The sequence below is a fragment of the Dunckerocampus dactyliophorus genome, chromosome 20, assembly GCF_027744805.1.
Source record: "Dunckerocampus dactyliophorus isolate RoL2022-P2 chromosome 20, RoL_Ddac_1.1, whole genome shotgun sequence".
NCBI classification, from domain to species: Eukaryota; Metazoa; Chordata; class Actinopteri; order Syngnathiformes; family Syngnathidae; genus Dunckerocampus; species Dunckerocampus dactyliophorus.
The window spans coordinates 17,841,689-17,857,444 of NC_072838.1; the positions used below are offsets into that span (position 1 = coordinate 17,841,689).

The 15,756-nt window shown below is 43.7% G+C and overlaps 1 protein-coding gene across 3 annotated transcripts; it reads right to left on the reverse strand.

The window, feature by feature from the left end:
• Positions 1-5,975: 5,975 nt before the first annotated feature.
• Positions 5,976-13,792, reverse strand: ywhaz (tyrosine 3-monooxygenase/tryptophan 5-monooxygenase activation protein, zeta polypeptide). 3 transcript variants are annotated; one of them, XM_054763361.1, is made up of 6 exons: positions 13,642-13,792; positions 11,687-11,998; positions 10,613-10,736; positions 9,968-10,131; positions 9,655-9,750; positions 5,976-7,372 (listed from the first exon to the last, which is right to left on the reverse strand). In XM_054763361.1, the coding sequence occupies exons 2-6, from the start codon at positions 11,981-11,983 to the stop codon at positions 7,292-7,294; spliced, it is 762 nt and encodes a 253-aa protein (XP_054619336.1). In that variant the 5' UTR covers positions 11,984-11,998; positions 13,642-13,792; the 3' UTR covers positions 5,976-7,291. The 3 variants fall into 3 exon arrangements, with proteins under 3 accessions (XP_054619336.1, XP_054619337.1, XP_054619338.1); XM_054763362.1 differs by lacking the exon at positions 13,642-13,792 and adding an exon at positions 13,017-13,614; XM_054763363.1 differs by lacking the exon at positions 13,642-13,792 and adding an exon at positions 12,870-12,999.
• Between the last annotated feature and the right edge of the window lie 1,964 nt (positions 13,793-15,756).

Below are 15,756 nucleotides of genomic sequence, written 5' to 3' on the forward strand. Positions count from 1 at the left end.
TTGAAATGGTCATCATCAGAGGCACGTACGTCAGGTCACGCGTACGTCACGTTACGTTTGCTTCTTAAAGGGTGATTTACGCCTTTACAAACGTCATATTATATAATTTACTGGAAACGCGTAGATGGGTTGTGTAATGACACGTCGGACACAACATTAGGCACACCTGTATAATCCAAAACAGTATCCAACATTCTACACTAAAAACTCGAACGCTTTTATTTAACAAATACGTGTGGTTGTACAACTGCACTAGCTGTTTCTCATGTTTCAGCCCACATTAGCTCCGCAAGCTTACATCAGGAGTAGGGAACCAACGGCTCAGGAGCCAGATGAGCCTCTTTTGATGACTGCATCTGCATCTCAGACATTTCCTAACAAGATCAAATGTATTTATTTCATTTTTTTCCCCGCTGACATTTTAAAAGCAAAACATGACAGAAACCACAGTGTTAAAAACAACGTTTAAAATATAAAACTTTCTTATGCATTTTAATCCAACCAGACACAGCCAATGGCAGCTCTCCTCCCATACTTTTCCAGGTCAGAAATCAAAACTCGATTATTACTGGATAATGCAGTAGCCTACCCCGGTCAACGAGAGGTCAAGAAGTAAACCTCTGCTTTAATCATATATAGTCATCTAGCCAACCCTTCTGACAAGGAAGAGGCCAAAAAAATGAAGATAAAAAGTACGATGCAAAACCATGCAGCACCAGAAGTTGCATTAATGGTATGAACATTCATCAATCCATTTTCTATGCCGCTTATCCTAACTAGGGTCACTGGGGTAGGCTGGAGCCTATCCCAGCTGACTTTTGGCGAGAGACGGGGTACACCCTGGACTGGTGGCCAGCCAATGGCAGGGCTCATATAGACAAACAAGCATTCACACTCACATTCATACCTATGGACCATTTAGAGTGGCCAATTGACCTAACATGCATGTTTCTGGAATGTGGGAGGAAACCGGAGTACCCGGAGAAAACCCACACACGCACGGGGAGAACATGCAAACTCCACACAGAAATGCCCAAGGGAGATTCGAACCCTGGTCTTCCCGATCTCCTAACTGTGTGGCCAACATGCTAACCACTCAATTTGAACAATTTTATTTATTATTATTATACTTTTTAGCTTCAGTATGGCATGGTTATGTTAAAAGAGAATAAATACAGAGACTTACTATAGTCTAAAGTTGCATGTATTTAGTTGTGCTCAATGTTAAAAAATATGGTATTGCCCTCACGGAAATACATTATAAAATATGTGGCTTTCATGGCTCTCGTAGCCAAAAAGGTTCCCGACCTCTGCCTTAGATGGTCCACTAAGAAGCAGGGGCGGACGTACCATTAGGCAAATGTAGTTTTTGCCTGGGGTGGGGACTGTTTTAGTCTTAACCCACGTGCTTAAAACTACATCAAAATCTGGAATCTATCATGAGAGCTTCGATTGCCCCCTCCCCTCCGTCCTCATGCAATGGACTATTCCAGGTTACAACAAGGGTGCAGACTGATTCCTGGAAGGCGGGAGCGAAACAAACTTGTTGGCGTGGTTTGGAGAAAAGTGATGCGAAGTAAATCCAAACTACCAAAAGTAGACAGCCGGAGGGCAGGCTCTCTACAGCAACACAGCCGAGGAGAATGCAGTAGTTTTAGGGAGGAAGCTGAGAGCGACGCTTTTCATCACAAAGATGTGAGTATTAAAGCGGCGCACTGTATGAAATGTTGCTTAATGTGCCTGTGTTAGGTAATAATAATCTCCCAGCAGGATTTATCTACCTCAGGAAATAGAATTTTCTCAAACTCACACTCGTTAGTAGATGATAAACATTGATATTTATAATTGTTTTTTTGTGGTGGTGGTGGGGGGGAGGGGTAAATAAACTTGGCAATGTAACTAGCAACTCAAATTCAGGGAAAAAAATTGGTCTAAATGACATACGCAAGTACGCAACTGTTACTCAACCGTTTATATCAGAGTTGTAGGGAGACACGGCGTAACAAGCACACTCACCGCACAAAAGAGAGAGGCGATGGACCGTACCGGGACAAGGGTGCAAGACCTCTGAATTTTCCGGCTTTAAGAGAAAACCGTCATCATTTCAGAGGTACGCAAACGACACAAGGCCACGCTGTGTCAGCACAAAACGACCACGCTCCCACACGACCAGGGCTGGGTGATACGGCCCAAAACTCACACCCCGATATATTTAGGTTGAATATCGATATACGATATATATCCCCGACAAAATCAAAGCCAAATATGCATGTCAAGTTGTTTTATTGAAAGAAATACTTAACATGAGGATGTTTTCTGACATTTTAAAGCTTCATGCAAGATGAACATTAAAAAATCGTATCTAAAAATAGCCTCTAAAATAAAGCAGGCCGGCCGCACGGTGGCCGACTGGTTAGCATGGTGGCCACACAGTCAGGAGATCGGGAAGATCTGGGTAATTTCCATGCTAAGCTCGCTGGACATCGCGAGTTTGTCGTTTCCGGCAGGTTTTTAAAGCCGTTTTTTCCACGGTCGCAACAGGGACCATATTTAGCATAGCGCACCAATTAGCTTTTTCCTTTCACAAGGAACGCAACAGGAGCGCGGCAGACAGCGCTGCAGCTTCACACATTCTTCGTATTGGAGTTTGTGCCAAGTTTTAAGGTGGCGAAAAAGATTTTTTTTCCACATGACGCCACCTAACGGCAGGCGTTACGCTTAGCTTCATTCATTCCACTTAACTTGAGGGACCTACTTGAGAATTCCCCTGACTTGCTCCAAGAGGCGGTGGGAGGTTAATCCATTCATCTGAATGAGACACGCTTTGATACACGGCGCCCACATTGTTTGCACATACGGTGGTGTGGAAAAAGTGATTGGCGCCTTCCTGATTTCTTATTTTTTGCATGTTTGTCACATTTAAATGTCTCAGATCATCAAACATCTTTAAATACTAGTCAGTGACAACACAACTGAACACAAAATGCAGTTTTTAAATGAAACTTTTATTATTATTATCATTATATTATTTAGGGAGAAAAAAAAATCCCCCCCAAAAAATCCAAACCTACATGGCCCTGTGTGAAAAAGTGATTGCTGAATTGGCTGAATTGGAAATTCCTGTAAGAGACTCATTGCAAGTTATCGCAAACGCTTGATTGCAGTTGTTGCTGCTAAGGGTGGCCCAACCACTTACTAGGTTTAGGGGGCAAACACTTTTTCCACACAGAGTCAAATTTCCTGCAAACCCAAAATTTTCAGGTGTAATGATATCAAATAAAATAAAATAAAAAAAACACTTTGTAAATAACTAAAGGATATCAATTTTGGAAATATGGGCCATTGTATTATTTTTAAAATAATATACAGTTTGAAATCCAGAAGTAGTTGCATGGTTATGTTGTTTTTTTGCGAGTGGCGACTCATCCCACTTTGTTTGATGGTCCTTGAACGCACCATTGTGTGCTAACTTTGAAAGCAGTCCCTTTCACTCTCATGGGCAAGGAATTCACTTGAGCTTCACAGATTGCTTCAAGAACCCTTTACACTCCTTCATGATGACATCACAGAGCTGTTGGCTGTTAGAGACATCGTGCTCCTCCGCCTCCCACTTGAGGATGTCCAACAGATGCTCAATAGGGTCTTTGAGGTGTGTTTGGAGTTTATCATCATGCTGGAATGCTGTCTTGTGGAGAAGTTTCCAAAGGGAGGGCATCATGCTCTGCTTCCCTATGTTACGATACATGTTGGCATTTATGTTTCCGTCAATGAAGAGTAGCTCCCCAGTGCCAGCAGCACTCGTGCGTCCCCGTGCCATGACACTCGCACCACCATGTTTGACTGCAGACACACTCGTCTTTGTACTCAACTGGTTGCTGCCACAAACGCTTGACACGACTCCTACGTCTTATTTTCTAAACACAACCTATGGATGTGATGCTGAGCATGTGCACTCAACTGCATTGATGGACCATGGCGAGGCCTGCTCTGAGGGGAACCTGTCCTGTTAAAGCGCTGTATAATCTTGGCCACCGTGCAATCTTCTTGTAGCCTCTTTACATAGAGCAACAATTCTTTTTTCGCATCCTCAGAGAGTTCTTTGCCACGAACTGCCACGTTGAACTTCTCGTGACCAGTATGAGCACGTGAGAGCGTTAACACCAAATTAAACACACTTGCTCTCCATTCACACCTGAGATCTTGTAACACTAAGGAGTCACATGACCCCAGGGAGGAAAAAAGGGATAATCGGAGCCCAATTTGGACATTTTCACTTAGGGTGGTACCCACCTTTGCTGCCAGTGGTTTAGACATTAATGGTTGTATGCAGTTATTTTGAGGAGACAGTATATGCGCACTTATTCAGTGTATCTAATACTGTATAGTGCAGGTGAATGCATATGTTAGCTTTAGAAGCCAGATCCCCCATCTTTTTTAATAATTTAAGACGCTAAAGAGGCACTTTTTCTTTATCATTTAAGTTAATTTATCATTTAAGTTGTCACAGCAAGGCTTCAGACAAACCTTTCATGGTCTTCCAAAGTCCAGCACCATCCGTCATCCCCGTCCAGGACATTCCATACAGAGGTTTTTTACTCCGTCCAGTCCTGAACACGGCGTCCATCCATCCATCCATCCATCCTTCTTCTGCTTATACGAGGTCGGGGCAAACAGACAGACAGACAGACAGATTAGTAATGTGCGGCTGTAAACGACAAGGCTCTTGGAATCGATTCTTTAAAGTGAACAATCTGACTCCTTGTTTTTGTTTTGGCTCTAAGTAGTATCTGGAGCGGCAGAGGTTACAGACCCAGCACGAGCAGACAACCAGTGGCAGTTCCGTCTTGAATGATGCATGGATGGACCGATGGTGTAAAAGAGCCGGATTTCCCATTGCGGAGACTATTAGATCATAACAACAACCTTGAATCATCAAGAGAAGTGACCGGTAGCAGGAGACACAATTGCTGATGGTGGACAACGTGTTGTAGATCAGGATGAAGGTACACAGGATACACAGGAGGTGGTTGTCAATGAAGGTGTAAAATGTAGCATATTGGCCATACTGTAGTGTACTTTGAATAGGAAGTTTGTAGCCCTGTAGCGCTATAAAAAAAAGTGATATTGTAGTTTCAACATACCATTGTGGGCCCAAAGATGTTGGCTAGGAGTGTTGTCCATCCGGATCCAAATCCTGAAGGTGCTTCTCTCTTCAGGTGGTTAGCACAACCCTATTCCAGCCAGTTAATGTTTTTTTTTTACACCAGAATGAACCGAAACATGTACTTATCAGTCACTGGAGCGGTTATACGGCGGCAAAACCGGAAAATATAACTCTTTACAAACCTTAGTGTAGTTTCCCCCCACCCAAGAGCTCACTCAGAACTGTCAACAGAACCTTGGTTTGTCTCGTAATACTTTCAGTGGATCCAGTCCGGATATTTTAGCAAGTTCTTCTCCCTTGTTGCAGGATTAAAATTTATTTATTCCTACCCTAAAACACTTACAGTGACTGAAAACTGACCCCTGCGGGAACATTTTCGCTTCTTCCAGGGGTCAACAGGTGACGTAGGCATTGACCCTTAAACTTTAAGGACGTCACAACAGCAATGACATATAGTGGACAAGCAAGAGAATGACATGCAATTCATTTAAGGACTTTTTAACACGTTTTATTGTTAGATACTTCTCTGACAGTCACAAACTATATTGTAACTTAGTGTAAATATAAAAAAGTGATTGATTACATTCTATTATACGTTTATTAACATAAATCAGAGGCTGAGCTGACCGCCAGGGGGCGTCAAAATGGCGGCCACAACGTTGCTTAGCAGTCTCAAAGTACATATTTCTAATCATTAATGTAGTTCGTTAATTTAAGACAACACTTCAGCACTTAAATGTAATAATTTGTTCATTAATTAATTGAAGGTGATGAAACAGGAAAAGAAACAGACACATCCAGCACAACATACTTGGATTTAATGTTTTAATTCATCTCACATGAAAGCACATAACCAAATAACGTACTTAAGAGTGCCACTTGCAAAATGTTTAGAATCTTGCATCCCATCATTTTTTTTTCTTGGAAACCACCACGATAAGAAACCAGCACTAGTTTGTGTTGACTAAATGGTCAAAACCGCTGCTTCCTACTTTGACTTATGAATTTATAATTAGCGTCAACATTTTTTTTTTGCACAAAGTACTGTACTTTCAACGAACGGCATATGCTTTACCCGGTTCAAGCTAAATCCTAAGCAAAAAAAAAATGTAAAAAAAAATAATCGAATAAGTGCCACTTTCAAAGCACGCCTACCTCTCACGCCATACTACTGAGAACCACATACATTCCCGGGGTCAAGGGGGGAATAAAATACACAAAAAGAAAATACAAAAACACCTGAATAGAAAAAGTAGAAAGCCACATAAACGCACATGGCAAAAAGTATCCTCTGCACTGCTGGAAAGATCAAAGGTTTAAAAAAAGTTACAGTATCAAGCCATTTGTGGTGTTGGTTCTTAATCAAGTTGTTCACTTTTTGTTTGAAAGTAGGAGGCAGGGAAAGCAAAATGGAACGTAACCCACATAGCAAAAACAACCAAAGCAAAGACGGACGAAAGCAGAAATATTCATTCACACCTGGGAATCTTCACGACACCCACAGAACCCACCGAGCCGTGAACACGTACCATCCGTAAAAAGACGACTTTCCGACGCGGTGTGGGATGAAGGCAGCAACCTGTTGTCTACTCCATCACTAACTAGACACAAAATTTTAGCGAGAATCCAACCGCTGTGACCATTTTTATTTCAGTATACGAGTTTCAAGGTGTTTTGTTTGACCCAAGTTTCACAAATGTTCAGTTCAAGTAAAAACATACAAAGTATCAAAATATAGTCAAGAGATTTTTGTCCTGTAATGGCGGCGAGCTTGCTACCATAAACGAGGGTCTAATTTGGAACGAAAAAGGAGGGAATACATCGGGACTAAAGCATACAAAAATTCAAATGAAAAACATCCATTGGTTGACACATTGAGTAATGTTCAATTTAAAAAAAAAAAAAAAACATCTATTTGGATATTTCATAAGTGGAGGTGTTCTTACATTTAACAAACACAATGATTCTGCACACGTACTGTACTTTACACACTGTGAGTGGAGCGTAAACATACATATGTGCGCATGTATGTGCACGCACACACACACGACCACGCACACAACATAGGCTGGTGAGAGGTAAAAAAAAAAAACGCGTGTAAATTTTTTCTTTTTAATCCTACGGAGTTCAGTTCTTGTCCGCTGCTGGCGCCGCCTCTGGCTCCGTCTCCTCGCCCTCGGCCTCGCCCTGGTGGTCTGACATCCATAGCTGCAATGAAGAGGCATTAGCAAGCATTAGCCGAGTCAGAGGCACCACAGGGGTCAAACACTGCAACACACACACACACTAGTGATGGTCGAGTATTGACAGAGTTGTTCAAAACTTAGCCTGCTGCTGCCGCTAGCTAAATGAGAAAGGAAACCAGGTAACATGGCATTAATTGTGCAACTGTTACCCTAACTGCATTGTATTAATAAATACAATGCAGTTAGGGTAACAGTTGCACAGTTGCTTCTGTGGAAGTCTCTGCATGTACAGTACAGTACATCTGTGGAAGTCTCTGCATGTACAGTACAGTACATCTGTGGACGTCTCTGCATGTATAGTACATCTATGGAAGTCTCCGTGTGAGGTTTTTAAATCATCCATGCGCGCTGACACATCCAACTTGAGTGACTCGAGTACCCACAATTCGCAGTAAAAGGAATCGAGTTTCCCATCACTAACACACACACACACACACACACACACACACACAGGAAATGGGACATTGCTCCGAGCCACTCCTTGTACACTTACTCAAACTCACACGACACACCCAAGTTTCTTATGAGTCACTGAGGTGCTTGGTGAGCAACGCATTAATGACTTCTGTTCCATGCAAATCGACTAGACAGGATGATGTAAGCTTGTGTCAATTCAAATATTCCTTAGCAACACCGCCAGAGGTCACACCCTGATATTTTGGAAATACTGAGGTGTGGCGCAGTAGCGCATAAATTCAGCTTGTGACAATGACAGAGTTATCAACACCTGCTGGCATGGAGGGTGACCGTCTCTGGCATACATTTGCTGCACTATTTCTACATGTGGCTTAGTCAGGAATTTGGAAAAATCACAGTAACAGCTCGGCTCGGCTCTACTCGCCTGGTTTGGGGTCGTCCCCTACAAAACCGCAAAAACTGAATGAACAGAGGAGAATGTGGGGGTTTGTATTTACATCTTGGCATGCTGGCCACGGTAAGGAGACTGAGGGCAGAGAAGTGGAGACTATGGAGTATAACAGTGCAGCGCCCAGTGCTAAGACACAGCAACAAGGGTCAGCTAATGTTAGCATGTGTGTGTTTTTTGTGGGGATGCACAATTTTTTTCTTCAAGCAGATGCTGATAACTTCTGCTTCTCAAGACCGATACGGATGACATTTTTAGCCATTCTAGAGTAAGAAGACAAAGCCTGAAGAGATTAAAGGCAAACAAACATTTTTTGCCGTTCTTGCATGATGGCCATAATAAGACATTTTATCCGAGAGGAGACTAAGGGCAACATGCAGCAAAGCGGAGACTCTAGTGCAGGGGTCACCAACGTTTTTCCTTGTGAGAGCTACTTTTACAAAATGAAAATGGCCAAGAGCTACTCATTTTTGTAACATTTATTTTCAGAGCTTATTTTAAACCCAAACAAAGCAAATATGCTTGTTTTACCAGAACGTGAACAAAATGCTGGTGTCCACAACTCACATTTTGTATTTCAGAATGCATTTCTTTCATTATTAACTGAAAACCTGAATGAAAAGCAGGCTTGCGGGCACCTCATGTGGTCGTGGGGGGCTACCTGGTGCCCGTGGGCACCACGTTGGTGACCCCTGCTCTAGTGTATCAAGACTGTAGCATCCAGAGCTTGGGCTGTTCTTGCATGCTGGTCATAGTTAAAAATAAATTTTATTCGAATATAATACTGTAACATCCAGAGCGCATCCTGACTAAAGTATGGAGACATTTTACCCAAGACGAGGTTGAGGGCCGGACGTGGCATGAGTGGTTAGCATGTTGGCCTTGCAGTTAGAAGATTGAGGATTCGAATCCCCGTTTGGGCATCTCTGTGTGGAGTTTGCATGTTCTCCTCATGGTTTCCTCCCACATTGCGAAAATATGCATGTTAGGTTAATGCAACTCTAAATTGTCCACAAGTGCGAATGTGTTCATGGCTGTTTGTCTATATGTGCCCTGCCATTGGCTGGCAGCCAGTCGAGGATGTACTCTGCCTCCCGCCCTAAGTCACCTGTGACCCCAATGAGGACCAGCAAGGTATGCAAGGTGGATATTGATATTTTTTCATTGTACTGTTCTTAAACGTAACGTTAAAATCTTGTCCCGTCCTCGTAGCCCCATTCTCGTGTATGGTCTCATGACACACCCCTACCGGACACTGTTCTCCTCTGACGATAATGACTTCAATCGCTTCAGGGTTGTGCAGTGATGGATGTTTTCATTTCCCTACGCCTGCGTCAAGGGGCAACGTGAAATTTTAAAAAACCCTGAAAAACACTCACGGTGAGATTGTCGCGGAGCAGCTGCATGATCAAGGTACTGTCTTTGTAGGAGTCGCTGTTGAGAGAGTCCAGCATGGCGATGGCTTCATCGAAGGCCTGGAGGCAAAGACAAGTCCGTGAGGAGCATTTACCAACGCCATCACGTCATCATACAACACTGCAGCTTTCCTGACTTTGTGGCAAAGAGACACTCTTTATTTGTATAACCTGCTGTAGGTTTTGTGCATTCCTGCTAAACTTATACACCATCAGACCCACCAACAGCTTACATCGTTCGTGGGCAACTTTAGTGCAAGCAGGGGAAGATTTTTACCGTTTTGGCGAGCTCGCAGGCCTTGTTGGGCGAGTTGACGATCTCATAGTAGAAGACGGAGAAGTTGAGAGCAAGTCCGAGGCGAATGGGATGGGTGGGCTGCATTTCTTTGTAGCTGATATCCAAAGCCTGCTGGTAGGATTCTTGCGAGTTCTTGATTATTTCTGTCCAGAGGAAGCAGGACAACAGTTTTAAAAACTCAACCAACAATTAGGGATGCCGTGATCAGTATCGGTAGATTTCCGTCAATAATCACGTGACCGGCATGTGCCGATGAATGCCTCTTGCCCTAAGTCAGCTGGGATGGACTCCAGCGTACCCCTGCGACCCGAGTGAGCGGCATATAAAATTGGATGAATGAAATTATAATACATCCATGTGATTGGCCAATCTTGGATGATCTGTATTGTAATCGGCAGCATAAAACCCTGATCGGAGCGTCCCTACCAACAATATAAACACTCTTAGCTAATGTGTGACTATAAAATGCAATATGCATTTTATAGTCACACATCCAAAGCATCTGGCATTCCAACTGTTCGTTGTCATGTGTACCCAGATCATATTTGTTATTTACTGCACATGGCAACATTAAAAGACATAGAAACGCTGGATGAGACAAAAGGGGCCACCGGCATCACTCACTCTCCTTGTCCTCCCCACTGGCCACCTCAGCCAGGTAGCGGTAGTAGTCGCCCTTCATCTTCAAGTAGAAGACCTTGCTGTCAGCAGGCTGGGCGTTGGGGATCAGGTGATTGTTGAGCAGGTCCTGCAAGGCGGATAAACGCCATAGTTGAAGTCAGCGAGCCTTTTACGACTTTCAGGTTGCACAACAGCGACAGCGACAGCGAGCGGCGGTAAGCATACTTGCTTGAATTGGCAAACGTCACTACATGAACGTATCTGTCAGTCAGGGATGGGCCTAGACTGGTTATTTTGAAAAGGGAAGGGACAATGTGCATCCTAACTCCTGTTTCCATGCCCAGTGTAGTTGTGCCCTTTGTGGTCAGCGTTCAACTTCCCATGGCGGACATCAAGATGTCTTCCAATAGATCCCAAACTAGTCAAGGGTGAATCAACAGCGCCTCTGCTGGCTGCAGCCGAGTAGTACACTCATGTTTGCTTCAACATGCATTCATCAGTAATTAGGCTAATCAATTATGCCCGTCAAGTCACAGACTTCTTCTGTAACATTTCGCCATTTGGGCCCCTGGCCCACATGAATGGAAGAACTGGACACCAAATTCCAAGCACGGTGCCTATTCAGTTGGAAAGAAAAAGAGAAGAAAAAAAGCTTCGTCCTCTTTGTAGTTCCAAACATGTGCGCTTGTGGTTTGACCCGCCTCCTAACAGAGACCTCATAGGCAAGGCGCATAAGTTGTGGTCCAATATTTCATAACAGAGTAAACGCTTGGGTTGTCTTATATTTATAAAACCAAAAAAAAGTGGTGGTTGGTATGGTGGTGATGCCCATTGAGGAAGCCAGCCACGACACATCCAGTTCCTCTTAATACATTTGCGGCAGACCTGAAGCGCTGCCTGCGGTGCCACACTGCACGGAGAGGCTACATTATTTAAAGTATACAACGTCTGTGTGTCTATATATAGCTGAGCCTGGAACTGCAGTTTTCACTGTGGATGTCTTCATGGAAACAGACGACACTTTAATAAGCCATCTCTCCAAGAAGCAGCAAAATATCCAAAAAGTGCCCGCCTTACCAGAACTTCATTGCAGATGTCGTTGAGCTCCTTCTCGATCTTCTCCCTGTACTCCTTGGCCAGGGCCGTCTTGCCGCTGTCTTCCGACTTCTGCTCCAGGCTGGACACCACCCGCCACGAGGACCTCCGGGCGCCCACCACATTCTTGTAGGCGACAGAGAGAAGGTTTCGCTCCTCGTTGCTCAGCTCGGCGGTGCCCCCCTCCGTCACGACCTTCATGGCGGCGGCCATGTCGTCGTAGCGCTCGGCCTGCTCGGCCAGCTTGGCTTTCTGTACCTGCTCCTCCTTGTCTGCCATGGCTCCTTGCGTGGGCTGTGAGCGAGAGGAGGAAGGAAGGGAGGAAGGATGAAGGAGAAGGGGGGGGGGGGGGGTCGACGGGAGGGACAAAACAAAGGAGACAGGAGACGGATTAGGGAGCCAGGAGAGAGCGTTGGGGAGGAGGGGGGAGGGGCAAGGCGGATATGATCATAGGAGAAGTACAATGCGTGTCACCCTCAAATTAAGACTTATTCTCTATAAAATAGTCACAATATTTAAAATGAAAATGGAAAATCAGTGCAGTATGTTGGCCTCTTTTGGACTGCTTCAAGAGGTTATGCCTTTCCACCGATTACAACTCAAACACGATAAATACTGGCAAGTTCATTGGACAAAAACCAAAGACAACAAGCACATCTACTTCCTGATATTTTGGTTGTTGAACGGAGTGGACGACTGACCAAACACGCAACGTGTCAGGGCCTCGTGTTATTTAATCTAGCACTCCCAACTCCATGCAAATGCCACTGAAGATCTAAAAATCTGCAGGTGTTGAAGTGAAAGGCCAACAATCATCAACCGTCACCATGTCCTAAAGCCTGGCATGACAAAGAAAAAGCACTGATACACCTAAAATCTGGACAATGAGACAAATTATGCAGCTAGAACTGATGAATATCTCATGCGTGAAATATCACAATAATCAATCATTACAATGTCCTTCACCTTAGCAACGAGACAACTTTAACGGCTAAAAATTCTGACTACTACTAGATAATAGCCAACAATAACCAATGATTTCAATGTCCTACAGCCTAACAAGACAAAGAAAAAACACCCAAAACACCTACAATCTGCACAATGACACAAGTTGAGCAGCTAGAAATAAAGATATTTAGACACAATTCATGAGCACAGCACTCACTAGGACGTCCACTTCAAATGGCAGCCATGATTATTAGCACACAGGTAAAAACATGGCACGACGTGACGCCCCCTCCGTTTGTCTGCAGTCTTCAAATGCTTGAAATTCGTGTTGTTGGCAGGATTACAGTAATATATGGGGTCTTACCGTGAGGACTGACGAGAAGACGGCGTTAGAAAACGACCATTTAAAAAAATCAAAATGGCACTAGTAGTGTGTGTGTGAGTCACACTCGCCTCCGTCGACACCTGCGCCCTTCTATGGAATGTCGGCGAACCCGGTTTTACGTGACACACCTGTGCAAAAATGACCTAACCTGTCCCTGGACGAGTATGCAATGTAATATTGTAGCATTAACACAATGAAGTGTAACCAATTGGTTGTGCTAGTGACCTGAAAATGAAAGACTAGCTTACATGTTCGCCAGTGAACGCCCTTTTTTCGCTTCCTGGAAAACTACAAAAAATGTCCCCTAGCTACGTTAGGTACTCATACAAGTCCCCTCCTAGGTGTGCTGTGAAGTGACAGAAACGATGAGTCTCCTTTGTAGGGGGCTAGTGAGAGCGCGAGAGGCGGGGGAAAGGTGGCTCGAATGCGGTAGCCGCCGAACAATGACTGAGCGTCGGAGCATCACCAAGCGACTCGACATTCAAGCCAAGGAGTTCACCGTTCAAGCAATCGCGCTTCCTCCCCTCCTGAAACGTACTTTTGCGAGCTACGCGTCGACAAAAAAACCGAGCTGGCGTCGGTTGCTATAAGGCGACCAACTAACCTGTGGTGAGTCGTTCAAACAGCGCTGCTCCTGAGTCCCCGGCCGCACAGCTGACGATGGCTCCCGCTCATCCACGGGGTTTCCCTCCAATCAAAGCCACACCAGCAGGGTCGAGCTGGGACGGATGACGTCATGATCCAGTTGCTAGGGTAACTGCAGCAGGAAAAAATGGCGAGGCACACCGGGGCTCCGTCAATTACACATTTGGAGCACTTCTTGTAACATATTTCAAACATTTATTTCCTTGAATATGTCTCTCCCGTTACACAAGTCGAAATATTGAAAGTAATCGTAAAAGTCAAGTCATTGGAAGCCAGTTTGGTACATATGTGTTGCTATGGAAACCTTGTTTGTGAAGGGGGTCGCCTACATCTCTGGATATTTTCACTTCTAATCACAAACATCAGTGATGATATACAACTGCAGACTAGTTAAATAATGGCATGTATCAATTGGGTATACCTGCACCTTCAATAAACTTACAAAAGACGACATAAAAAAGAATAAAACAACTTGAAAAAAGCCCTCTGTTAAATACTGTTAGTCAAAGATCTTCTATACGTCAGGAGAGCGCTGCTGTTTTTAAGGACCTACTGCAAAAAGGCTTGTCAAAGATCATTTATATAACAAGAGTGCTCTGCTGTTTTTAAAGACGAACTGCAAAACTGCTAGCCAGGGATCCTCTGTACGACACAAACACACTATTAGCAACAAGAATCTCCTGCCTAAAATAAGAATTGAAGATCCCCTATGTGACAGGAGCTCTGTTTTTGAGAATATACTGCCCAAAAAAGTCAGTCAAAGATCCTCTAAATGACAGGAGTGCTCTGCTGCTGTCAAAGGTGTCATATAGAAAGGATGTTTACATTGCAGGCTCCTTGAGCTGGTATGCAGCGGTGTCATGAATCTAACGCGCCCTCTGACCCGCAACACTCGACCTCATCTATAAAAACAAGTAAGGAGCGGACATAAGCTGCTTAAACACGTCCTCTGTCTACGCCGCTTAGGCTTGGGCCCCATTTTAGTAGTGTAACACACTGACGCCGCTATTTAGCAAACATTGTTGCTATCTGACACCTTTTTATCTGATCTCACATAGCTTTTAAACTTGTGTCCTAGCAATAAGAACTGGACAAGTGGGTCAGACGTGTTTTTGTGCGTTTAAAGAAAACACACACAGCAGAACAAGTCGTACAATTCAGAATAATAATTCTGTTGTCCCGATCTTTGCACCTGCATGACAATAAAATGTGCTTTTGCATGCGAAATGCATTTGAGACATGACTTATCATAGCCTTTGTTATGAATGTTAACATTTCAGTGGTTTATTGCTAAGTTGTAATATGCACAGTGCTTCACTTTTTTTTTTTAATTCAGCAGTGGTTAACTTCTTTTTACACTTTTGACTTAAGAAAAACATGCAATGTGCATCTGTGACGCAGCCTTCACAATTCAAGTTAAGATGTGAGTGTTTTTAAGTTGGAAATCCGACTGTGGTTAACTTCTTTTTACACTTCTGACTGGAGAAAAAAACCTAAAACGTGGAGAGTGCATTTGTGATGAAGCCGTCATCATTAAAGTTAAGATTCCTTCTTTTTACTCTTGGAGAGGGTCAGAACATTACTTGAAAGGCTTAATGATGGCGACAGTTTGACTCCGGAACAAATAATTGCCGTTTCTATTAGATTATGTAGGAAAATCTGGATTTAAGTTCATTGATTCTTTATGAAAACAACATCTGACTTCAAGTGTTCCACTTTGTATTGTTGACACCATTATCAGCATCCAAACATTGGCAGTCATATGCAGCCTGTATGTCAACTATAAAGCAGAAAGGTGAATTGGACAATTAGAATGACCTTGAGAGTGCGTGATGTAGCTGTGATACAGTATGTCATAGAAAAGGTTTTTGTCAGGGTGTGTCTGCCGTGACGTTTCAAGCTTCTCCGAGTTTGCAGTGAACTTCCTTGAGCTGAAAAACAAAAAAAGGTTCAATTATTTCTACATAGGCCGTAAAGGAGGTTGAAGTTTTGCAGCAGCGTCTGGAAATAGATGACCTACAGCTGCTGGGAATTCATTAATTCTTTCACCTCATTATGACAGCTAATTTTGTTT

Bases quoted from the DNA above. Each gene is read 5' to 3' on its own strand.
- ywhaz (XM_054763361.1), bottom strand. From the start codon at position 11,983: ATGGCAGACAAGGAGGAGCAGGTACAGAAAGCCAAGCTGGCCGAGCAG. The intron at 10,737-11,686 runs GTAAGGCGGGCA...TCCGCCTTGCAG, and splicing joins ACATCTGCAATGAAGTTCTG to GACCTGCTCAACAATCACCT. The intron at 9,751-9,967 runs GTAAAAATCTTC...CTTTGCCTCCAG, and splicing joins CCTGCGAGCTCGCCAAAACG to GCCTTCGATGAAGCCATCGC.